The sequence below is a fragment of the Budorcas taxicolor genome, chromosome 8 (genome assembly GCF_023091745.1).
Source record: "Budorcas taxicolor isolate Tak-1 chromosome 8, Takin1.1, whole genome shotgun sequence".
In the NCBI taxonomy this organism is placed as follows: domain Eukaryota; kingdom Metazoa; phylum Chordata; class Mammalia; order Artiodactyla; family Bovidae; genus Budorcas; species Budorcas taxicolor.
Genome location: NC_068917.1, coordinates 74,266,020 through 74,290,076, shown reverse-complemented (window position 1 = coordinate 74,290,076; position 24,057 = coordinate 74,266,020). Strand labels below are relative to the sequence as shown.

At 37.7% G+C, this 24,057-nt stretch overlaps 1 protein-coding gene across 1 annotated transcript in view; it reads right to left on the bottom strand.

The window, feature by feature from the left end:
• Positions 1-24,057, bottom strand: part of ADAM28 (ADAM metallopeptidase domain 28) — a 74,049-nt gene that overhangs the window by 32,698 nt on the left and 17,294 nt on the right. Inside the window, exons 6-13 of the mRNA XM_052645216.1 lie at positions 23,582-23,771; positions 18,884-18,955; positions 17,555-17,626; positions 12,242-12,411; positions 9,196-9,280; positions 5,563-5,693; positions 2,020-2,197; positions 170-259 (exon numbers count right to left, since the gene is read on the bottom strand). Coding sequence (XP_052501176.1) covers positions 170-259; positions 2,020-2,197; positions 5,563-5,693; positions 9,196-9,280; positions 12,242-12,411; positions 17,555-17,626; positions 18,884-18,955; positions 23,582-23,771 — 988 coding nt within the window. The remainder of the gene's footprint in view (positions 1-169; positions 260-2,019; positions 2,198-5,562; positions 5,694-9,195; positions 9,281-12,241; positions 12,412-17,554; positions 17,627-18,883; positions 18,956-23,581; positions 23,772-24,057) is intronic.

Below are 24,057 nucleotides of genomic sequence, written 5' to 3'. Positions count from 1 at the left end.
TGCAAAGTGTTCAGTGAGGACTTGAGAGATGGTAGCTAACATTATTTTACAGACAGAAAAATATTACTTTGCCTATTTCATTTAACATAACCTCTAAAATAAGATTTTAATACAGAAAAAAACAAAAAGCAAACATAATTATTAAGGTATAAATAAATAATAATCTTACCTGGCATTTTTCACAGCATTCTCCGAATGCACATTGAACATTTTCTTTCACTTTGCATGTTTTTGCATCACAGCAAATGTTGGTACATTCCTAAGAAATCCAGAAACAAATGTAAATGCCAGATTAGCTTTTGGTCTCATTTTTGCACTATTCATAATATAATTTATTCATCACACAGACATTCCTTTGATATGGTCTGAAAATAATTTGGGTGAAAAACACAAGCTTAACATTAGAAATATTGAGTTTATCTAAATTCAACTTCTGTCTTTTTTTATATATATCTTTTCTAGCTTCTCCAATCTACCAGATTAATACTGAACATGGTCTATTTTTGGTGAAATATGAAATAAAACAAAATAAAGGGATAGTTTTTGAAAATCAAATTCTTCTAACTAATGGACATAATTAGTTCAGCTAATCAGTTTTGTATCTATCCAGCAGTAAGCTTAAGCTCTAGAGCATGTACAGAAAATCTAAAAATATAGTTCTTTATTCAAGTTTGACATTTAACTCAATTCTCTGTAAGGCAATATACTTTATCTTCTTCTCTCCTCCTTGTTTCTGGGAAATCAGACACTACACAAGGCATGGGGGAAAATCCTGCTGGGGAACCTCCCCTTGTAGCTGTTTAGATTCAGTCAAAAGGTGTGATGTATTTAGAGTCACAAATTTTTAGTGTTGAAACTGTTGACCTTATTTCAAACAAACATCCTCTGGGAAAGTTTCCTTTTTCCCACAGAAAAAATAAATGTGTAATCCTATTTTGAAGTTAGGCTTCTCAGGTGGTGAAGTAATAAAGAATCCATCTGCCAGTGCAGGAGATACAGGAGACAGAGTTGGATCCCTGGGTTGGGAAGATCCCTTGGAGGAGGAAATAGCAACTCATTCCAGTATCTTTGCCTGGAAAATCCCGTGGACAGAGGAGCCTGGTGGGCTACAGCCCATGGGGTTGAAGAGTTGGACACTGAGCAAGCATGCACAGTTTTCAAGTTACTGAAAGGCTCACACCCTAAGGGCTTGGCCTGGTACTCACTTGAATGTTAATAAGATAGGGGCAAAGGTCTCATTCAGAGTCCTGGCTGCCCTGTCAAGAGGGTGGGACCAAGCCAGGCACTTCGAACGATAACAATTTCTGAGTCCCAAAGCAGTAAGAAATGATTGAATCCCAGGGCAGGGAGGCTCCAGGGTTGCTAAAACAAACACACCTAACACCTGAATCCAGATTTTGGCTCCTCCATTTACCAGCCCAATCACCCTAAGCAAGCTATTTCCACTCTCTGAGATCTAGCATAGAGCTGGGTCTAAAGTAACTGCCTAGTTAAGTCTTAGGCACTTAAGAAACATGAGGTATTTCTCCCAAAAAAGGAGGGTTGAGAACATGAAGCCCAAGCTGGCGGGTGGAATTTATAAAACAGAAGATGGGGAAGGAATCTTGAGAAGGAAACAAGAAAGATCTTAAGCAATTCAGCGTTTTTTTTTTGTGAGAAAGGTTGACCTGACCACTGTCTACAAACACAAATCTACAAAATTACAGGAAACACAAGGTTCATTTGGGTTTCCCAGGTGGGAAAGTCGTAAAGGACAGGCTGCCAGTGCAGGAGATGTAAGAGACTCCTGTTCAATCCCTGGATGGGGAAGATCCCCTGGAGGAGGGCATGGCAATCCACTCCAGTATTCTTGCGTGGAGAGTCCTATGGACAGAGACATATGGCAGGCTACGGTCCATGGGGTCCCAAAGACTCAGACATTACTGAAGCGACTTAGCACGCACACATATGTTCTTTTACAGTTCATCTCTTAAGCAATTGAAAAACAAACTAAATCATTTTAAAAAGAGCTGATGGTACCTCAGGGGTCCCACAATCACAGTCTTCTCCCATTTCTACCAACTGGTTCCCACAGATCGGGGTGGATATGATATCTGTAGGCAGTGGAACATTAAAGAGGCAATTGGATAATTTATCTTCAAAGAATTTTTCAAAGCTGGCCCGGCTGCAGGAACTGAAGGCTGTAGGTATATTTTTGCTGTAAAGGTAAGGAAAGAGAAAACAATACAATCACACTGAGTAGATAGGGAGAACCATCAGATGCTGAGTGTGATATACTCAAAATATAACCCAAAAGAGTGAATGAAATCCACTCAGAAGCTGCTAAATCATGAGCTCATTTTTTTGTGCCTGAATTAGCTCACCTGGGCAAGTAGAAACACCTCCAGCTTAATGAGCAAGTATGGCCACATCTCAAAATAGAGCATCCAGGCTGCTGTTTAATAAACTGAAAATTCTTCTAATTTATTCTGATAATCTCATTCATTCAGCCTTAGGTCATTTTGGTTGAGAAACACTAAAGGCACTAAAATTATGTTTACTTATATGTTTAAGAATTCACTTTCCTTCAGAGGAAGTTAAATTGATAGCCTCTTTTCATTCCACAAATAAGGATGAGGTTTAAAAAGGCAGTGGTGGGAAGAGAGGAGGGAAGGAATGGGGGTTTGGAATTAACAGAGGCAAACTTTCATATATAGAATGGACAAACAACAAGGTCTTACTGTGTGGCACAGGAAACTATATTCAATATTCTGTGACAAACCATAATGGGAAAGAATATGAAAAATAATATATATATATACATGTGCATATATATACATATGTATATACATATATATATATGAGTCACTTTGCTGTACAGAAGAATATAGCATTGTAAATCAACTGTACTTAAATAAAAATTAAAAAAAATTTTTAATAAAAATGCAGTGATATCTGGAAGAGATAGCATAAGATATGTAACTGGCCTGCAAGTCATATTCTATTCTGTGGAAGAGCATGGGAGACTTAACTTTAGCCTATGTGAACTGAGAGAGGGAAATACAAGAGAAAATGAACACATCAAAGGAACTGTGGGGTTTTTAAAGATAAAATTCCAGGGCAGTTTTGCCTCAGAAGAGGCAGGAGTATGTAATCTCTTTTTAAAGACTTTCTCTTCATCTTCCTGTGAGAACATTCTTTTTTTAAAAAAAAATTCTGTTAGAGTATGTTTGATGCATAATGCTGTGCTAGTTTCAGGTATACAGATACAAAGTGAATCAGTTATATATATAAGTCCATTCTTTTTAAGATTCTATTCCCATACAGGCCATTACAAAATACTGAGTAGAGTTCCCTGTGCTATACAGTAGGTCCTTACTAGATATCTATTTTATGTATAGTAGAGTGTATATGTCAATCTCAATCTCCCAATATATTCCCCACCTAAACCCCTGGTAACATAAGTTTGTTTTCTACATCTGTAACTTTATTTCTGTTTTATAGATAAGTTCATTTATACCCTATTTTTAGATTCCATGTATAAGTGATATCATATATTTGTCTTTGACTTCACTCAATATGACAATCTCTAGATCCCTCTATGTTACTGTAAATGCCATTATTTCATTCTTTTTATGATTAAGTAATATTTCATATGAACCACATCTTCTTTATCCATTCCTCTGTCAATGGACAGTCAAGTTGCTTCCATATCCTTGCTATTGTAAATTATGCTGCAATAAACATTAGGGTGCATGTATCTTTCTGAATTATGTTTTTCTCAATATAGATACCCAAGAGAGGGACTGCTGGATGGTATGGTAGCTCTAATTTTATTGTTTTGAGGAACCTTCATACTGTTTTCCATAGTGACTGCACCAATTTATGTTCCCCCCAGTGTAGGAGGGTTCCGTTTTCTCCACACTCTCTCCAGCATTTACTGTTTGTAATTATTTTTTTTAAATAAATGTACTTTTTATAATTATTTTACTTATTTACTTTTGGTTGTGTTGTGTCTTCGTTGCTGGACGCAGATTTTGTCTAGTTATGGCATGTGGAAGCTACTCTTTATTGCTGTGGCTTCTCTTGCTGTGGAGCGCAGTCTCTAGGTGCACAGGCTTCAGTAGTTGCGGCTTGCAGGCTCTAGAGGGGCTTAGCATTTGTGGCGCACGGGCTTACTTGCTCCATAGCATATGGGATCTTTCCGGACCAGTGACGGAACTGCTGTTGCCTGCATTGCAAAGCAGACTTCTAGCCACTGAACCACCAGGGAAGCCCTATTTGCAGATTTTTTTGACTTTCCCTGGTGGCTCAGATAGTAAAGCGTCTGTCTACAATGTGGGAGACCTGGGTTCAATCCCTGGGTCAGGAAGATTCCCTGGAGAAGGGAATGGCAACCCACTCCAGTACTCTTGCCTAGAAAATCCCATGGATGGAGGAGCCTTGTGCAGGCTACTGTCCATGGGGTCGCAAAGAGTTGGATATGACTGAGCGACTTCACTTTATTCTGAGCAGTGTGAGGTGATACCGCATTGTAGTTTTGATTTGCCTTTCTCTGATAATGAGTGAGTTGAGCACCTTCCCATGTGCTTTTTAGCTGTCTGTATGTCTTCTTTGGAAAAATATACATTTAGATCTTCTGCCCATTTTTTGATTGGATTGTCTGTTTTTTTAAATATGGAGCTACATGAGTGGTTTTTTGAAGGTTAATCCCTTGTCAGTTGTTTCATTTGCAAATATTTTTTTTCCCATTCCGAGGGTTATCTTTTCATTCTATGGTTTCCTTTGCTGTGCAAAAGCTTCTAAGTTTAATTAGATCCCATTTGTTTATTTTTGTTTTTATTTTCAATCCTCTAGGAGGTGGATAGAAAAAGATCCTGCTGTGTTATGTCAGGAGTGTTCTACCTATATTTTCCTCTAAGAGTTTTATAGTACTACACCTTACATATAGGTCTTTAGTCCAGTTTGAGTTTACTTTTGTGTATGGTGTTAGTAAGTGTTCTAATTTCCTCTTCTTTAATTAGATTTTTCTTCTAAAACTTTTCCCTCATGAGCAATCAATCTGAATTCATTGAAACTGTGGTAAATGCTAATGATCTTCTGAACCCAGATCTTGTGCACCTAAGATGAGGATAGAGTGACATGTCACCCCAAGAGCAAAGAGACAATATGTTTAAACTATGTTTCAGGTAATGAAAAATATTACATGATATATATAGTACCGTGTGATGGTATGGGGCTTCCTTGATGGCTCAGATGCTAGAGTTTGCCTGCAATGCAGGAGACCTGGGTTCGATACCTGGCTTGGGAAAACCCTCTGGAGAAGGAAATGGCCATTCATTCCAGTGTTTTTGCCTGGAGAATTCCAAGGACAGAGGAGCCTGGTGGGCTACAGTACTTGGCATCACAAAGAGTGTGACGGTATAGGTAGACTGGTATAGACCCACAACCATGATCATGTCCTGATGCTGCTATTTAATAATTTGAAAGTTTGAACAGGTTGCTGAAGATGACAGAAAAGAATAGCATAGCCCAGAGTGAACCCAAAACAAGAATAAGTATCATCTTCCCAGAAAGGCTTACCTTAATGATCCGTCCATCACACATTCTATAGAAGGGCACTTGCAATTGTAGTTGTCATGAAACATTCCGAAGTTATGGCCCATTTCATGGGCCATGGTTCCTGCAACCTGAAGTGTGTCGTCACTGTGATCCTGAGGATAAGAATAGAGAGACAGATCCTCTGGTTTGCAAACTGAATTATCATTCAGGAAATAATTAAATATTTTTACTGTAGCCAAGTGGAGTAGAGAGTCTGATTTTAGCTTCAGCCTCCTCACCCTGTCAACGTGGTCTACTGGAGAAGGAAATGACAAACCGCTTGAATATTCTTGCCTTGAGAACCCCATGAACAGTATGAAAAGGCAAAAGATATGATGCCAGAAGATGAGCCCCCCCACCTCATCTTCTGTAGGTGTCCAATATGCTACTGGGGAAGAGCAGAGAAATAGCTCCAGAAAGAGTGAAGAGGCTGGGCCAAAGCGGAAATGCATTGTGCATTTGTGCGGATGCAGTTGTGCACGCATCTGGTGGTGAAAGTGAAGTCCAGTGCTGTAAAGAACAAAATTGCATAGGAGGTCCATGAATCAAGATAAACTGGAAGTGGTCAAACAGGAGATGACAGAATGAACATCAACATTTTAGGAATCAGTGAGCTAAATTGGATGGGAATAGGCGAATTTAATTCAGATGATCATTATATCTACTCCTGTGGATGAGAATCCTTTAGAAGAATGGAGTAGCCTTCACAATCAACAAAAGAGTCCAAAATGCAGTACGAGTGCAGCCTCAAAAAATGACAGAATGATCTTGGTTCATTTCCAAGGCAAACCATTCAACATCACAGTAATCCAAGTCTATGTCCCTAATGCCAAAGAAACTGATGTTGAATGGTTCTATGAAGACCTACAAGACCTTTTAGAACTAACACCAAAAAAAGATGTCTTTTTCATCATAGGGGATTGGAATACAAAAATAGGAAGTCAAGAGATACCTGGAGTAACAGGAAAGTTTTGTCTTGAAGTACAAAATGAAGCAGTGTGTGTGTATGTGTGTGTGAGTTGCTCAGTCATGTCTGACTCTGCAACCCTATGGACTGTAGCCTGCTAGGCTCCTCTGTCCAAGGGATTCTCCAGGCAAGAGTATTGGAATGGATTGCCATTTCCTTCTCCAAAATGAAGCAGAGCAAAGGCTAATAGAGTTTGCCAAGAGAATGCACTGGTCATAGAATACCCTCTGCCAACAACACAAGAGATGACTCTACTCATCAGATAGTGGAATACAAGAATCAGATTGATTATATTATTTGCAGACAAAGATGGAGAGGCTCTACACAGTCAGAAGAAATGGGACCTGGAGCTGACTGTGACTCAGATCATGAGCTCCTTATTGCAAAATTCAGACTTAAGTTGAAGAAAGTAGGGAAAACCACTAAGCCATTCAGATATGACCTAAATCAAATTCCTTATGATTATACAATGGATATGCAAATAGATTCAAGGGGTTAGATCTGATAGAGTGCCTGAAGAACTATGGACAGGGGTTCATAACATTGTACAGGAGGCAGTGATCAAAACCATCCCAAAGAAAAAGAAATTCAAGAAGCAAAATGGTTGTCTGAGGAGGCCTTACAAATAGCTGAAAAAAGAAGAGAAGTGAAAGGCAAAGGAGAAAGGGAAAGATATACCCAAATGAATGTAGAGTTCCAGAGAATAGCAAGGAGAGATAATAAAGCCTTCTTAAGTGAACAATGCAAGGAAATAGAGGAAAAATAGAGGGAAGCCTGGTGTGCTGCAGTCCTTGGGATTGCAAAAAGTCAGACTGAACTGAGTGACTGAACAATAGCAACAACAAAGGTAAAACAGATAAGCAGAGATGTATAATAAATCCCAGCAACCATTAAAAAGAAAAATCAACAAAAATCTAATAATGGAGGTAAATGAAATTATTTTTTGAATATTCAATTCTAAAAAGGCAGAAAAAATAGGAGAGATGGTATAGGAAACATCTAGCAAGATGACAGATCTTAGTTCAACAATATCAGTAATGTATTACATATAAATTACTTAAGCATACAATGTAAAATGCATATTTTCAGACTAGATTAAAAAAAAAACCCAGGTGTACACTGTCTAGTATAAATCTTCTTTAAATGGAAAGAAGTCCATATGTTAAAAATTAAAGGAAGGAAAACGTTGTATCAAGTAAACCATCCACAAAGTATTATAATCATATCAGATAAGGTAGACTTTACAACAGGAATAATTCAGGAAAAAGAGGAACATTCTATGATAAATAGATCAAATCTAAATTGACCTGAATATCTAAATAATACTTGAGTCCAAAAAGAAATCAAAATGAAGATTATAAAAAATATTAACTTAATAAAAATGAAAACACACATATCCAAATATCTCAGATGCAGCTAAAACAGTGCATAGTAAGAAATTAATAGCATTAAATGATCATATTTGAAAAGAAGAAAAGTCTCAAGTTCATGATTTAAAATTCTTCCTTACTTAACTAAAAAAGAACAAATTAAATACAGAGAAAGCAAGAAAAGAATCAATAGTCAAGACAAGAATGGAAATCAATGAAATAGAAACCAGGAAAACCATAGGAGCATTAGTAAAGCTAAAACTGATTCTCTGGGATCAATAAAATTGATATACCCTAGCCAAACTGATCATGGGGAAACCCTCCCCCACTCCACACACACACAAATTACTAATATCATGAATGACAGAGGGGAAATCACTATATATTCTACATACATTAAAAAGATAGTAAGGAAATATCATCAACAAATTTATGCCAACTTAAATTAAATGGACAACTTTCCTTGAAACACAAACTACCATGGCTTACTTAAGAAGAGATAAATAACCTAAGTAGCTCTGTATCTATTGAAGAACTGATTGCATGCTTAAAAACCTTGCAACAAAAAATATCTGGCCTGTATGGTTTTACTGGTGAATTGTACTGAACATTTTACTATGTTATACTACCGATTTGGGGCTTCCCTGGTGCTTAGGGGTAAAGAATCTGCCTGCCAATGCAAGAGATGTAAGAGATGTAGGTTTGATCCCTGGGTCGGGAACATCCCCCAGAGGAGGAAATGGCAACCCTCTCCATTATTCTTGCCTGGGAAATCCCATGGACAAAGAAGCCTGGTAGGCTATAGTCTATGGTGTGGCAAAACAGTCAGACACGACTTAGCAACTAAACAACAACAATACTGATTTTACTCAAATATTCTAGAAACAAACCTGATTTTATTCAAATATTCAATAAAATTGAAAACTGCACATCACTGTATATGGTCAAGTTTATACTGATATTTGCCCTGAGAGCAAAACCTGAAAAATACATATTATAGGAAAAGACAACTACAGACTAATATCCCAAATATAGACGCAAAAATCCTCATGATATGTTAACATGTTGAATTTAGCAATATATACAAGATATAATACATTATGACCATGCCAGGTTTATGGTGAATGTGCAAGATTGAGTCAATATTTGAAATTCAATCAATGTTATTTCCCACATCAACAGATTAAATGAGAAAAACAATATTTTCTCCATAGATTCAGCACAACAGCCCTTGACAGACTTGAACTGTAGAACCAGCAATTTTATCTTTAAACAAACCATAATGACGCCAGCAGAAAAATCAGGAGAGCACATTGTAGACAGGTAAGCAAGGCCCACAGTTGTTCCAGAAAATGCTACTGTCCTGTGAAAAAGAAAGAAATTGATATAACTTATGATTCTAATTGGGCTTCCCAGGTGGGGCTAGTGGTAAATAATTGCCAATACAGGATACATAAGAGACTCTGATTCCTGGGTGGGAAAGATCCCCTGGAGGAGGAAATGGCAACCAACTCCTATATTCTTGCCTGGAGAATCCCATGAAATGGGCTATGGTCCGCGGGGTTGCAAAAAGTCAGACACAACTGAAACAACGTAGCAGGCACTCATGATTCTAATAATAGACATTTTTTCTGTAGACAGTTCCTCTAGAATGCTGATTAGCAGAGAAACTCACGATACTTTTTTTATATGATGGCTGTCATACCATCTAAGCCCAGGCATCTGGGTGTAACCACTGTTAATATTTTTGCTTTATAAATATAAATTAAATTATATATGTATATAAATATATGTTAAAGTGAAATATCTTTCATTTTAATTTATATTTTCCTCATATATTTTCATATATGTTTACTTTGATTTTCTTTTAGTACTGCTATAGCTGTAGCTGGATTTGGAATTTGGGCCCATTCTGAAAGCTTTTGTATCATTGAAATATGCAATTGAAATGAAATTTCATTACACAATTGAAATATCTATCCTGTTTAAGAGATATTTTAACTACTTGCATTTGTTCACATAGATAATATATTTGGTCTTTAGTCATTTTAATTTCTTTTATTTAAATTTATTCCATTTTGTTTTCCTTTCAATTTGTAATTATACCATGTGCTTTTTTGGTTATTACTGTTGTGCTATCTGTTCAAGATGGTCACTGTGGTCTGTCTCTAGAAATTTGCAAAGTATGCATTATTTTTCAAATTCCCTTAGTAGATGCAAAATTTGAACCTGTATTTTCCCGTTTATCAAGATCATGAATGGAAAGTGTACATTTTGCCATAAAAAAATGAGGAAATTAGAGAACTTCCACTTTCCGTTCCTTACGGCATTATCTGTTATTTTGAAATGATACTTTGTGTCATTCATGATACTTTAAATATTTATGGCATTTGTATTCTCTTTTAAAATTATATTAGAAAATTTTTATATTCAAGTCTACATTCTTGTGGATTTAATTCTTGCTCCTAGCTCATTTATAAAAAATAAAATTCTCCTCCATTATGGAGTTCACTATTTTGCTTTCTCTTTCCAGTGGAGAGAGTTCATTTGGAATCTTAGAGTCTGTATTAGATTCCTACCTGATGATGCACAGGTATAGGTGTATTTTGTTAATTTGTCAGAAAAATGGTAAGACTCAATTTACACATGATAGCACAGTTATTTCCTCTACCATTATCTTTTTAGTCCTTTTATCCTGTTTATTCTGGTCTATTCAGGAAATCTACTCTTGATATTGGATTACCATGCCTTATCTGTACAATCTGTCATCCTGGCCATGATTTATATCTCTCTACCTTAATTATTTCACAACAGTAGATTCTACTACAATTTGAGCTTTATCCTGGAGCCAGTGTTCAGTTCAGTTCAGTTCAGTCGCTCAGTTGCATCTGACTCTTTGCAACCCCATGAATCGCAGCACACCAGGCCTCCCTGTCCATCACCAACTCCCGGAGTTTACCCAAACTCATGTCCATCGAGTTGGTGATGCCATCCTCTGTCATCCCCTTCTCCTCCTGCCCCCAATCCCTCCCAGCATGAGAGTCTTTCCCAATGAGTCAATTCTTTGCATGAGGTGGCCAAAGTACTGGAGTTTCAGCTTTAGCTTCAGTCCTTCCAATGAACACTCAGGACTGATCTCCTTTAGAATGGACTGGTTGGAAAGAGTCTTCTCCAACACCACAGCTCAAAAGCATCAATTCTTTGGTGCTCAGCTTTGTTCACAATCCAACTCTCACATCCATACATGACCACTGGGAAAACCATAGCCTTGACTAGACGGACCTTCGTTGGCAAAGTAGTCTCTGCTTTTGAATATGCTGTCTAGGTTGGTCATAACTTTCCTTTCAAGGAGTAAGTGACTTTTAATTTCATGGCTGCAATCACCATCTGCAGTGATTTTGGAGCCCCAAAAAATAAAGTCTGCCACTGTTTCCACTGTTTCCCCATCTATTTCCCATGAAGTGATGGGACCAGATGCCATGATCTTAGTTTTCTGAACGTTGAGCTTTAAGCCAACTTCTTCACTCTCCTCTTTCGCTTTCATCAAGAGACATTTTAGTTCCTCTTCACTATCTGCCATAAGGGTGGTGTCATCTGCATATCTGAGGTTACTAGCCAGTCTAGTAAAAGTTTAATTCCCATCTTGTTATGTTTGTAGCTCAGTCATTAAATATCGATACTTCTGTTGTGTTAGTAGTTCCAAAAAATAAGGTATGTCTTGTGCTGAGTCTTTGAGTCTGGAATTCTACTTTCCAAACTAAGAGACTGTGGTGGCTATCCTTCAAAGATAACCCCAATGAACCAGCTTTGCAGTATTCATATCCTGTGTAGCTGCTGCTGCTGTTATTCAGTCGCTAAGTAGTATCCAACTCTTTGTGACCCTATGGACTATAGTCCACCAGGCTCCTCAGTCCTTGGGATTTTCCAGGCAAGAATACTGGAGTTGGTTGCCATTTCCTCCTCCAGGGGATCTTCCCAACCCAAGGATTAAAACTGTGTCTCCTGCATTGGCAAGCAGGTTATTTACTGCTGAGACATCAGGGAAGCCCCCATTATCTAAACCCTGTCTTTCTGTTCTGTTACAGACCAAATAACAATAAAAAAAGCTTCTGATGAATCTTTGCTCCCATATAACTTCTCTCTTTAAAAAAAAAAAGAAAAGAAGACCACATGCAACGTAAGATCCAAAAGAATATTTTGTAAACTTTTAGCACCCTATGTGTAAATCTGTAATGTTTCGAGATACCATTTGCTTTGCCAAGACTTTCCAAGCTGTCTATGCCAGATACCACAGAATATAAAAAGGGGGAAAATCTATACATACGTGAGTAGCTGAGCAACATCATGGTGCTTTCTCTTCAGGAGGACAGCTGTCCTCCATTTAGCAAAATTTTCTAAAGTGAGGCTTGCTTTGGAAGATATATCTATCTTGTCTTTGTCATTCCAGATCTCCATCCCAATTAAGGCCACGTAAGTATTGAGCTTTTTATAAAGCTGTTAAAAAAGAAAAAAATAGCAAAGCAACTATTCATTATGGCGCTATTATCTTTTAATATTTTCTATGTACTCCAGATTTTCAAACTTATTTACAACTACACTGTAAAAACCTTATTTCCAGACATACTTGTGTAATGGAAGTTACCATCTCTTTTGGCAGACGCTAGCATCCCCGTTTGTAGGCAAGACAGACACTTAGTTCAGGTGTATAAACTTTTTTTGGTGACAAAGGGTCTGTTGAAACAAACTTTTCCTGCTTCCAACCTCAAGAAATATCAAAATATCCTGCTAGTAGTTCATGACTATGATTTCACTATAAATGTATTTCCTCAATTGCAATGTAACATTCTCAGAGTCATAATTTTTCAGAATTAACAAGCTTGGCTATATTTAAAATGGATAACCAACAAGGACCTACCGTACAGCACAAAGAACTCTGTTCAGTGTTATGTAGCAGCCTGAATGGGAGAGGAGTTTGGAGGAGAATGGATACACATATATGTATGGCTGAGTCCCTTCACTGTTCACCTGAAACTATCACAATATTGTTCATTGGCTATACTTCAATACAAAATAAAATGTTAAAAAAAATCTTGCTATGGAAAATAAATAAATTTTTAAAACGAATTAGCAAGCTTGACTCAGTGCTGATTTGAACATCAGAAAAGGAAAAAGCTACATGGAAAAGTCCTGCATACAAATGAGTTACAATAAAGTAAGGGACCTCTGTTATCCGACGAATTGAACCAAAGAATCTACAGCACATATAGGATACCTTTAGAAATAACCAGTTACGCTTATGAGCCAATACACTTACTTCACAGATAAAAACTTATATTGCTACTGTAGTTTGTAAAACCACACAGTGTCGGTCAAAGAGTACAAACTTCCAGTTATAAGATAAGTAAGTTCTGGGGATCTAATGTACAATATGGGGATTACAGTTTATGATAATGTATTCTATGCTTCAAAATTGCAAAAAGGGTAGATCTCTAAATGTTCTCATCATTAAAAAAAAAAAAACAAAAAGCTGATGGAATCATGTGACATGATGGAGGTGTTAGCCTACCTATCAGGTTAGCCAAACTAATCATTTTGCAATATACCAAATCAGCATATTGAATGCCTTAAATCTGTCCAATATAATAGGTCAAATATATCTCAATAAAGCTGGGGAAAACCACAGTTAAGACTTTCTCTTGGGGAAACTCCGTGCTAAGAAATTGGAGAAGACATTTTTTAAAAAAGAAAACAAGAAAAGTGTTGAGGTATGCAGTTATCATCAAAAGGGAGGTAAAAATCTAACCAGATTAAAATATTGCTTTGCTTGTTTTCCAACTTTCTTATTTCTCTCTTCCTTTTTTTCACCCACCTGACAAAACTTCAGCACTGGTTAAAATAAAGTGTCCTTTCTGTTTCTCCTCCATCAAGCTCTGATTTCAGATAGGGGAAAGCAAATGATGCTGACTGCTTTCACTCAGAAGACATGACTACTAACCTCAAGTGGTCTGAACCACCCTCCAGCAAACCTGCTGTATTTCCAAAGTCCATTCACTCTCACAGCCTTCTGCACATGCCTCTCTTTCTTAAACATTCTGGCACTCTCTTTCAAGTCCCCACTTTGAGCAGAGTTATTGAAGAGTACAGATGCAACCAGAAGAGAATTTCCACAAGCTCCACCCATCCACTCACACTGGTCTACATCTGTTCAAACAACCTGTACTTCCCCTTCTTCACTGTATGAATGACAGGTCTGTGAGCCCAAGGCCAATTTCCTCCCTTATGCACCAGACCTACCATCTCACCCCATATCAGAGATTCCTCTAGCAATTTTTCCATCTTCTTTGCATTGTCAGTGTTTAGCCTTCTGCGCAATGATTCTCATCAGAATCAAAAAGATGCCTCATTGTGGTGGGGGGATTTCTCTTTGTGATTTTTCCTCCTTTGAATTATGCCCCATTTCTCTGCTCCCATTTATAGCAAAAACTTCCAGAAAAAAAAAAAATCTGTATTTGCTGTTTCTAAGTTCACTTCTCTCATTGTTTCTGGACTCCCTAAAATCATGATTTTTACAGTGTGTTGCTTCATCCAGGAGAACAATAATTTCTCCTTTGTTAAATCCAATGGCCAGTCCCTGGTCCTCAGGAGCATCTCACATCATTGATTATGTCTTCCCTTGATAGATATTTGTTTCAGGTAGCTTCCACAACCACAACTTTTCCTCTTCTTTTCTTTACTGTCTATTCCTTGGTCTCACTTCCTCCCCTCTTGCTCCTCCTCAAAGAAGTCTTTCAAGGATATATTTTTGTGTCCTTTTCCTGCTTACCTACACCCATTTCCCTGGTGATTTTACAAATATTTTCTGTAAAGGTCCAGATAGAAAATATTTTAGGCTTTGAGGCCACATGGTCTTGGCTGCAATTACTCACCACCTTTGGTATTGCAGCAGGAGAGCAACCAGAGACAATGTAAACAAATGGGCATGGCTATGATTGAATAAAGCTTTATTTTATAAAGAGGCAACAGCCCACAGTTGGTCCACATGCCACAGTTTGCTGACCCATCTTATGCCACCTATGTGTGCTATACACATAGCTAATTCACACTATTGTAGAAACTAACCCAGCATTGTAAAACAATTAGAATCCAACTTAAAAATAAATTAAAAATAAATAAATAATGACCAAGTTTAAAAAAAGTATAGATTTATATCTTCACCCAGACCTTGCCCTGAACTCCAATCTTGTGTCTTCAGGATTTACACCTAGAAGTCTTTGTGCAAAAAGCTACCTCAAAGTTGATGTGTCCAAAATGGAAAGCCTAATGTCTTCTCTGAAAGGTTGCCATTGTCCCCCCACCATTGCTTCACATTCTTGAAGTTGCTCAGGTCAAAACCCTTGATGGCACCTGACTTCTCTCTTTTTTATGCTTCTTATATCCCATCCACCTTCTAAACTCAAGTCACTCTATCCAGAGATCAGACCTTCTCAATAGGTCACCCATCACTGGTTTCTCTCAAGCCACCACCATCTCTTAGCCTGAATTATGACACAGTTCCCATACCTGGCCTTGTTTCTGCTCTTACACTCCTTCAGTTTATCGTCAACAGAACAGCCAAAGTCATCTTTTTAAGAACACAGATCTAAACATGTCACATCTCAGTTCAGGCTTTCTAGTGTCTTCCTCACTCATTAAGAATAACAAAGTCCTAAATAACATCTGTGATCACTTATCTGTGGAATCTAAAATATAACATAAATGAACTTACTCATGAAATAGAAACAGACTCTCAGACATAGAGAACCGACTTGTAGTTGCCAAGGGGGAGAGGGTGGCATGGGGGAGTGGATTAGGAGTTTGAGATTAGCTGACACAAGCTATTATTTATAGGATGGATAAACAACAAGGTCCTACTGTGTAGCACAGGAAACTATACTCAGTATAAATCGTACATACTTTGAAATGGTTTATCCTGTGATAAACCATAATGAAAAAGAATATAAAAAGAATGTACATAAATGTATAACTGAATCACTTTGCTGTACAGCAGAAATTAATACAAAATTGTAAATCAACTATGTTTTAATTAAAAAAAAATAGCAAAGTCCTTTCAAAGGCTCACTAGGGCCTTCAAGTTTTGGCCACCACTACCTTTAGATGTCATCTCCCTCTCTTGGCCCTGGCCTTCCACTTACTCCTCAAGCCAGGCAATCTAGGTTCTGCACTCAGGTCATTTGCTCTTCCTAGGGTTATATCTGTTTCTTTCCTACAAGTCTCTGTTCAAATATTACCCTATTAGAGATGACGTCCCTATTTAACACAGCACCCAAGATATCTCGCCTCAGGACTTCACTGGTGGTTCTCTGGTAAAGAAACCATCTTCCAATGCAGGGTGACTGCAGTTTGATCCCTGATCAGGGAACTAAGATCCCACATGCTGCAGGCAACTAAACGCTCACACCATAACCAGAGGGCCCATGCATCGCAACCAGAGTAGTGTGCATGCCCCGACGAAGAACCTGAGTGCTGCAACAAAGAATTAACATAGCCAAAAACAAGAAAAAAAAAACAAAAAACACAAAACACCAAACCACAATGCATGCATCTAAATCTTTCTCTTCCTTTCTCTTTCTCTCTTTTTAAAACCTGTTTTATTATTCTTTATAGCACATATCATCATCTTACACACTCTTCATTTGACTTGTTTGCCTCTTTGAACAAGAATGCTAACTTCCTGAAGGGAAGAATAATGCCTTGAAGAAAGAGATATTTGTCAGTTTTGTTCACCTTTTTATTTCCATAATCTAGAAAAATACTTGGCACAAAGTAAGTGCTCAATAAACATGGCCACTTCTTGGGGTCTCTTAAGAGGACTCAGCATACTCTTTGTGGTGAGAAAATGAGATATGACCTTGGTTACTGAGTCCACCTTCATTTCATTTTTATTGTTACAGTATTTGCAGGACCACAGGTGATTCAGCCCTTTCAACGAAGTAGGCTAACCATATGTTCAACTAACAAGGTTTCAATAGAAGAGATATAAAAATAATTTTAATGGAAATTAGATGATAAAACCATGTTTGAGGAACTGAATCAACAGTTGTACAATGAAAATAGGCTTGGAAATCTAACCAATCTAAGATTAAGTCTTCTCTCTATTGTTTTCTAACTTTGTGATTTTAGGCAAGTTATTTTGTATCTTAGAAGCTAATTCCTTAGCTATAAATTAAGTTTAATAATATATTAGGGTTGTACAAAGTTTAAATGAGATAATGTATTGAAAGCTGCTATTGTACCAGAGTTTGGCTTATCTCATTGGTTGGTTAGTTGGTTTTTCCATTTGGTTTTCTATTGGGATTTGTATGTCAGCATTTTCTTACTGGGCTTTAGAAAAACAAAGACCATGAAACAAAACCACCTTCTAAATCTTGATGGACCTGAGAATAATGCGGCAAGTAGGTGAGATACTTCTCTATCATGTAATATTAATATTCAATGAAGTAGCCAAAGTCAGGGTCACCTTTCAAGAGACAGTCAGCCATATTCTCAGAAGTATTGGTTTTTCTTCCCTGTCTCATGAAATGACCAATGAAACCACCTAGCAAATTGTTAAAACTACCCTCAATAAAATATATCATACCATGTTGATGTAATTGACCATCTCAAATACCGTCTTTCTTATTTCCTCTTGATCTTGATTGTGCCTTTTAAACTAAAAAACAGCACAGACAAAATATAGACATTGATAGAAATGAATGTAATTAGAAGACTAAAAATAGCAATTTCACTAATTTTATTTATTATAATTAATGATCAATTATAAAAGTTGACACTTATTAAAAACAAAACACTTCCTTATTTCTCTAGCTAAATGAAAGCACTTTAGAAGATGATGCTTCATCCTATAAAGTACTAGTTCAGTGTAAAGCTCTAAGGAACTATTCTTAAAGTATTTTCAGTTAAATACCATGGCTTCTTAAACTGTAGAACTAATACAAGGAAGAGTCTATTCATTTAAAGAAATATGAGCAGTAAATGAATTTATATAATAAGAAAGGTCAAAACTTTATATAATAAGTATATATGTATATATATATATATAAAACTTTATATCATAAGAGGTCAAAATTTTCTATAATAAGAGAGGCCAAAAATGAATTAACTTACTCATATTATCATAAGTTTTCCTTTGTGATCACATATGTGAAATTCAGGTTTAGAATAATCAATATATTAAAATGCATTCAAAACTATAACCAAAGTTCCATGTGTTATGTAACTAAATGAAAAGTTCTTTACAGAGTTTTCTATTAGAGTCCTTGTCTTCTTTTTTTTGTGATGAACATTTTTCCGAGTTAAGAATCTAGCCCTTTATCAGTCACACATGCTACAGATGATTTTTCTCAGTTTGTGGTCCTAAGTCTTTTATAGGCTGGTTAGCCAAAGGAATAGTTTTAACTTTCACTTTGGATTCTGCAGGTCAGGTATCTGCAAACTAAGAACCTAATCTGGCCCATGACATGCTTTTGTAAATAAAGCTTTATTTCAAATTTTTTAAAAAAAGATTAACAATGAATATTACCAAAAAGTGCCTTTTTCAGAAAATTCTATTAGTTTTTTTTAAATTTATCACTCCCTGATAAGCATAAACTTTAATTTACCAATGATTTAACTACTTAACATAAAGAATTTAATTAGATTAAAGAATTTAATTAGAAAATAAGTTTGGAATTCTTGAGACAATAAGAAAGGAGCATTATAGTACAAAAACATCAGTTTATGCATATTATGTTAGGTACTCTTTCCTTAAAAGGTAAAATATCAGCCTAAATGCATATAAAATTTCTAAATTTATAAAAAAGAACAGTTCATATTCATTATTTTAAGAACATATCCATTATTTAATATCTTGCATAATAAACTTATGCAGTATAGCATTTTAAAAGACTCATTTATCTGATATAATTACCTCACCATGGTCCAGGACCAAATAATATTCTACATATTTCTTTTTTTCCCAAGCTTTCTGGTCTTTGGATGTCTGTAAAAACCATAAAAAGGAAAATTATGAAGGCAATGTCTCTATCTGCAAGAATCATTCTTAAATTTGAAATGTGTAATCTAATAAGAGTTGGTTGGTATCTGGGAAAGAAGACAATACTACCATTTTGACTCTAACTAACCACCAGAATCATCTTATAGACTAGACTTAGAACGTCAGAGGTGGAAGAGACATTGGTGATATTCTAGTCTGGGCCCTTCATTTTTACCAGAGTGTAAAGGATTGCATAAATAATTAATCAGTTCAGTTCAGTCACTCAGTCGTGTCCGACTCTTTGCAATCCCGTGGACTGTAGCATGCCAGGCTTCCCTGTCCAACACCAACCCCCAGAGCTTGCTCAAACTCATGTCCATCAAGCCAGTGATGCCATCCAACCATCTCATCCTCTGTCATTCCCTTCTCCTCCTGCCTTAAATCTTTCCCAGCATCAGGGTCTTTGCAAATGAGTCAGTTCTTCCCATCAGGTGGCCAAAGTATTGGAGCTTCAACTACAGCATCAGTCCTTCCAATGAATATTCAGGACTGATCTCCTTTAGGATGGACTGGTTGGATCTCCTTGCAGTCCAAGGGACTCTCAAGAGTCTTCTCCAACACCACAGTTCAAAAGCATCAATTCTTCGGCACTCAGCTTTCTTTATAGTCCAACTCTCATATCTATACATGACTCTTGGAAAGACATAACTTTGACTAGATGGACTTCTGTTGGTAAAGTAATGTCTCTGCTTTTTAATATGCTGTCTAGGTTGGTTATATGGCACCCCACTCCAGTACTCTTGCCTGGAAAATCCCACGGATGGAGGAGCCTGGTAGCTGCAGTCCATGGGATCGCGAAGAGTCAGACAAAACTGAGCGACTTCACTTTCATGCATTGGAGAAGGAAATGGCAACCCACTCCAGTGTTCTTGCCTGGAGAATCCCAGGGACAGGGGAGCCTGGTAGGCTTCCATCTATGGAGTCGCACAGAGTTGGACAGTACTGAAGTGACTTAGCGGCAGCTTAGCAGCAGGTTGGTTATAGCTTTTATTCCAAGGAGCAAAAGTCTTTTAATTTCACGGCTGCAATCACCACCTGCAGTGATTTTGCAGCCCAAGAAAACAGAGTCTGTCACTGTTTCCAATGTTTCACTATCTATTTGCCATGTTGATGAGACCAGATGCCATGATCTTAGTTTTCCGAATGTTGAGCTTTAAGCCAACTTTTTCACTCTCCTCTTACACTTTCATCAAGAGGCTCTTCTTTGCTTTCTGCCTTAAGGGTGGTGTTATCAGCATATCTGAGGTTATTGCTATTTCTCCCGGCAATCTTGATTCCAGCTTGTGCTTCTTCCAGCCCAGCATTTCTCATGATGTACTCTGCATAGAAGTTAAATAAGTAGGGTGACAATATACAGCCTTGACATACTTCTTTTCCTATTTGGAACCAGTTTGTTGTTCCGTGTCCAGTTCTAATTGTTGCTTCCTGAACTGCATACAGATTTCTCAAGAGGCAAGTCAGGTGGTCTGGTATTCCCATCTCTTTAAGAACTTTCCACAGTTTATTGTGATCCACACAGTCAAAGGCTTTGGCATAGTCAATAAAGCAGAAATAGATGTTTTTATGGAACTCTCTTGCTTTTTTGATGATCCAGCAGATGTTGGCAATTTGATCTGTGGTTTCTCTGTCTTATTCTAAAACCATCTCGTACATCTAGAAATTCACGGTTCACATACTATTGAAGACTGGCTTGGAGAATTTTGATCATTACTTGACTAGCATGTGAGATAAGTGTAATTGTGTGGTAGTATGAGCATTCTTTGGCATTGCCTTTCTTTGGGATCAGAATGAAAACTGACCTTTTCCAGTCCTGTGGCCATTGCTGAGTTTTCCAAATTTGCTGGCATATTGAGTGTCGCATTTCTGCAGCATCATCTTTTAGGATTTGAAATAGCTCAACTGGAATTCCATCACCTCCTCTAGCTTTGTTCATAGCGATGCTTCCTAAGGCCCACTTGACTTCCCATTCCAGAATGTCTGGCTCTGAGTTGGTGATCACACTATCGTGATTATCTGAGTCATGAAGATCTTTTCTGTATAGTTCTTCTGTTTTTTCTTGCCACTCCTCTTAATATCTTCTGCTTCTGTTAGGTCCACTCCATTTCTGTCCTTTATTGTGCCCATCTTTGCACGAAATGTTCTGGTTCCTCTGCCTTTTCTAAAACCAGGCTTCCCTTCTGGCTCATCTGGTAAAGAATCCACCTGTAATGCAGTAGACCTGGGCTCATCCCTGGGTTGGGAAGATCCCCCAGGAAAGGGAAAGCCTACCCAGTCCAGTATTCTGGCCTGGAATATTCCATGGACTCTATAGTCCATGGGGTCACAAAAAGTCAGACACGACTGAGTGACTTTCACTTATCACTTATATAGACACACACAACTAATTAATAGGAATACTAAAAATAAAACCAAAGTCTTCAGATTTTTTGAACAGTGGGCTTTCTCCACTAGTTTGCCATGAAATAGACATGTTAGCTTCAGCATTCTCTTAGGGTCTGGTATTTTTTTGGTTTCCTCGTATTCCTGTCCAAATAAGTAGCCCCTCCTTTACCAAGGGTTCAAAGCCAGGAGTCACCATAGCAACTAGTCTGTCCTTTGCCTCTCAAACAGAGCTTCATTTCCCTTGCACATTCCAAGCTTCCCTCATTTCAGTTTCTTTCTCTCCACAAAACAAAGCAAAAACCATGTTTCACAGTAGATTTGTTACTGACCTAAGTCCTTGAACTCTTTGTGTGTGTGTGTGTGTGTGTGTGTGCGTGTGTGTGTGTGTGTGTGTGTGTGTGGTATGCAGTATCTTAATTCTCTGACCAGGTGATGAATCCATGTCTTGGGAGCAAGGAGTCTTAACCACTGACCACCAGGGAAGTCCTTGAACTCTTTAATCAGTAGTAATTGATAAGAGGCCAGACGAAAAATTCAGACAAGAGTTAGATGCGTGAAGTAGGCGGTTACTTGTAGCAGTCTGGCCTCTTAAGGCCAAAGCTGGAGATATGCATTTGATGGTAACTAGTGCAAAGTTCCTATTTAAATAAGACATAGCACTGGATGAGATTATCCAGGGAGGATATGTAGATAAAGCAAAGAATGGGATGCAAGATTGAGCTACATGAGGCCTCGAATATTTAGTGGTCCAGCAGAGGTGGGATAACAGTGAGAGGACCTGAGGAGGAGTACCAAAATGAAACAGTAAGATATAATAAGAGTGAGGATATTTGTACGTGATTACCAAGGAATTGAGGCAGAAAGACTAGGGACCTGTATCAAGCTTAACCAGGAGATCAACATACATGGAAATTCATGGCTCAGAGTGATTCTTCTGGGCTCTTGGATATCATAGCACTGGTAGAACTTAGTGCTCAGTACCCAGTCTCTCAGTTGTGTCCTTTTTGTGACCTCATGGACTGCAGCCTGACAGGCTCTTCTGTCAATGGGGTTTTTCAAGCAAGACTACTGCAGTGGGTTGCCATTTTCTTCTCCAGGGGATCTTCCCAACCCAGGGATCAAACCCATGTCTTTTGTAATGGCAGGTGGATTCTTTACTGCTGAACCACCTGGGAAGCCTGTAGAATTTAAATCCACAGAATGTTGAATCCAACAGAGATTCTATTTTATTCAGACCTCTTCTGTCCAGGTCTTATGGATTCTGAGAACATGTATAAGAGATGATTGGATGTGAAGTGTATCCTGAAGAAAATGAAGGTTAATGATGACAAAGTTTTTGTGTATATATTTATAGTTTCCATGCTGGCTTCATGGTGACTCAGAAGGTAAAGAATTAACTTCCAACCCAGGTTCATTCCCTGGGTTGGACTCATCCTCTGGTATTGACTACCCACTCTAGTATTTTTGCCTGGAGAATTCCATGGACAGAAGAGCATGGCAGGCAACAGTACATAGGGTCAAATAGAGTTGGACACAACTGAGCGACTAACACTAACACTTCCAACACAAGCCACATTCATTTTCTTGTGTGACCAGAAGCTGAATTCCAGGTTTAACAGAATGTTCTAAGTTGCAGATCCCATATTTATTGTGCTCACTGCCGTATCCCCAAGACTTACAGCAGTAGTTTAAGAAAGATTTGTTGAATAAATTCATTCATGGAGACAACAAGGTATTTTATCTCAAAACAATAATAATACTTTATTCCCTTGTTGTATGATGTAGCATTGTGAAAGCTGTCTGCTTCTAGGAGACCAGCATTATATCTATGCATCTTTTTAACCCTTGAACACAACATATTGTTAATAATAGTCATTGTTGTTGTTTATTAGCTAAGTCATGTCCAGTTTTTTGCAACCCCATGAACTGTAGCCCACAAGGCTAGGCTCTTCTATCCACAGGATTTCCCAGGCAACAATACTGGAGTGGGTTGCCATTTCCTTCTTCAGATCCATATGTACTTATTAAATAAATCATCAATGTACAATGAGGTTTTAATGTCTCCGTAACCTACTAGTTTCAACAATGATTATAAAGTTTCAGTCAATTGGACTTAATAGGTTTGGAACCCAGAGCAACCAGGATGAGATATATAAGAACACTGAAAATAAAAAATAAAAGTAGGCATACAGCCAGACTGGTAGATGAGATTGCCTTCAGATGAATTCCAGGTGCCCATATTGTGTCATTCATCCCACAGGACCTATTAGTCTTCTGTTCTTCAGGATTGTGCTTGAAGAGCGCGTGTTCTTGTTCATCCTGGTTTGTGAGGCTTAAAGGTTTGATGAAGTACTTTTGATCTCCCTGACTGAAGTAACCCCTGAAAAACAGAAGAGTCTAAGCTTCTTAAAAATATTCCAGTTTTGAGTGTTAAAGACTTGTAGACTCTAAAAAGTGATTACCCCCAAAGGATTCCAAACTCAGGGCAGTACAATATAGGATAACATTACAGCTGAAGACACCCTTAGAGATCACCTAAACTTGTTTTCTCTATGAGGAAACTGGACCTGTTGGGGAGAAGTGACTACTGCAGTCAGATTGCTATGCTGCTGGTGCTATAGGGAAATTTTGTGACCTTCAGTCCAGTGGCCTTCCAATTCCCATGC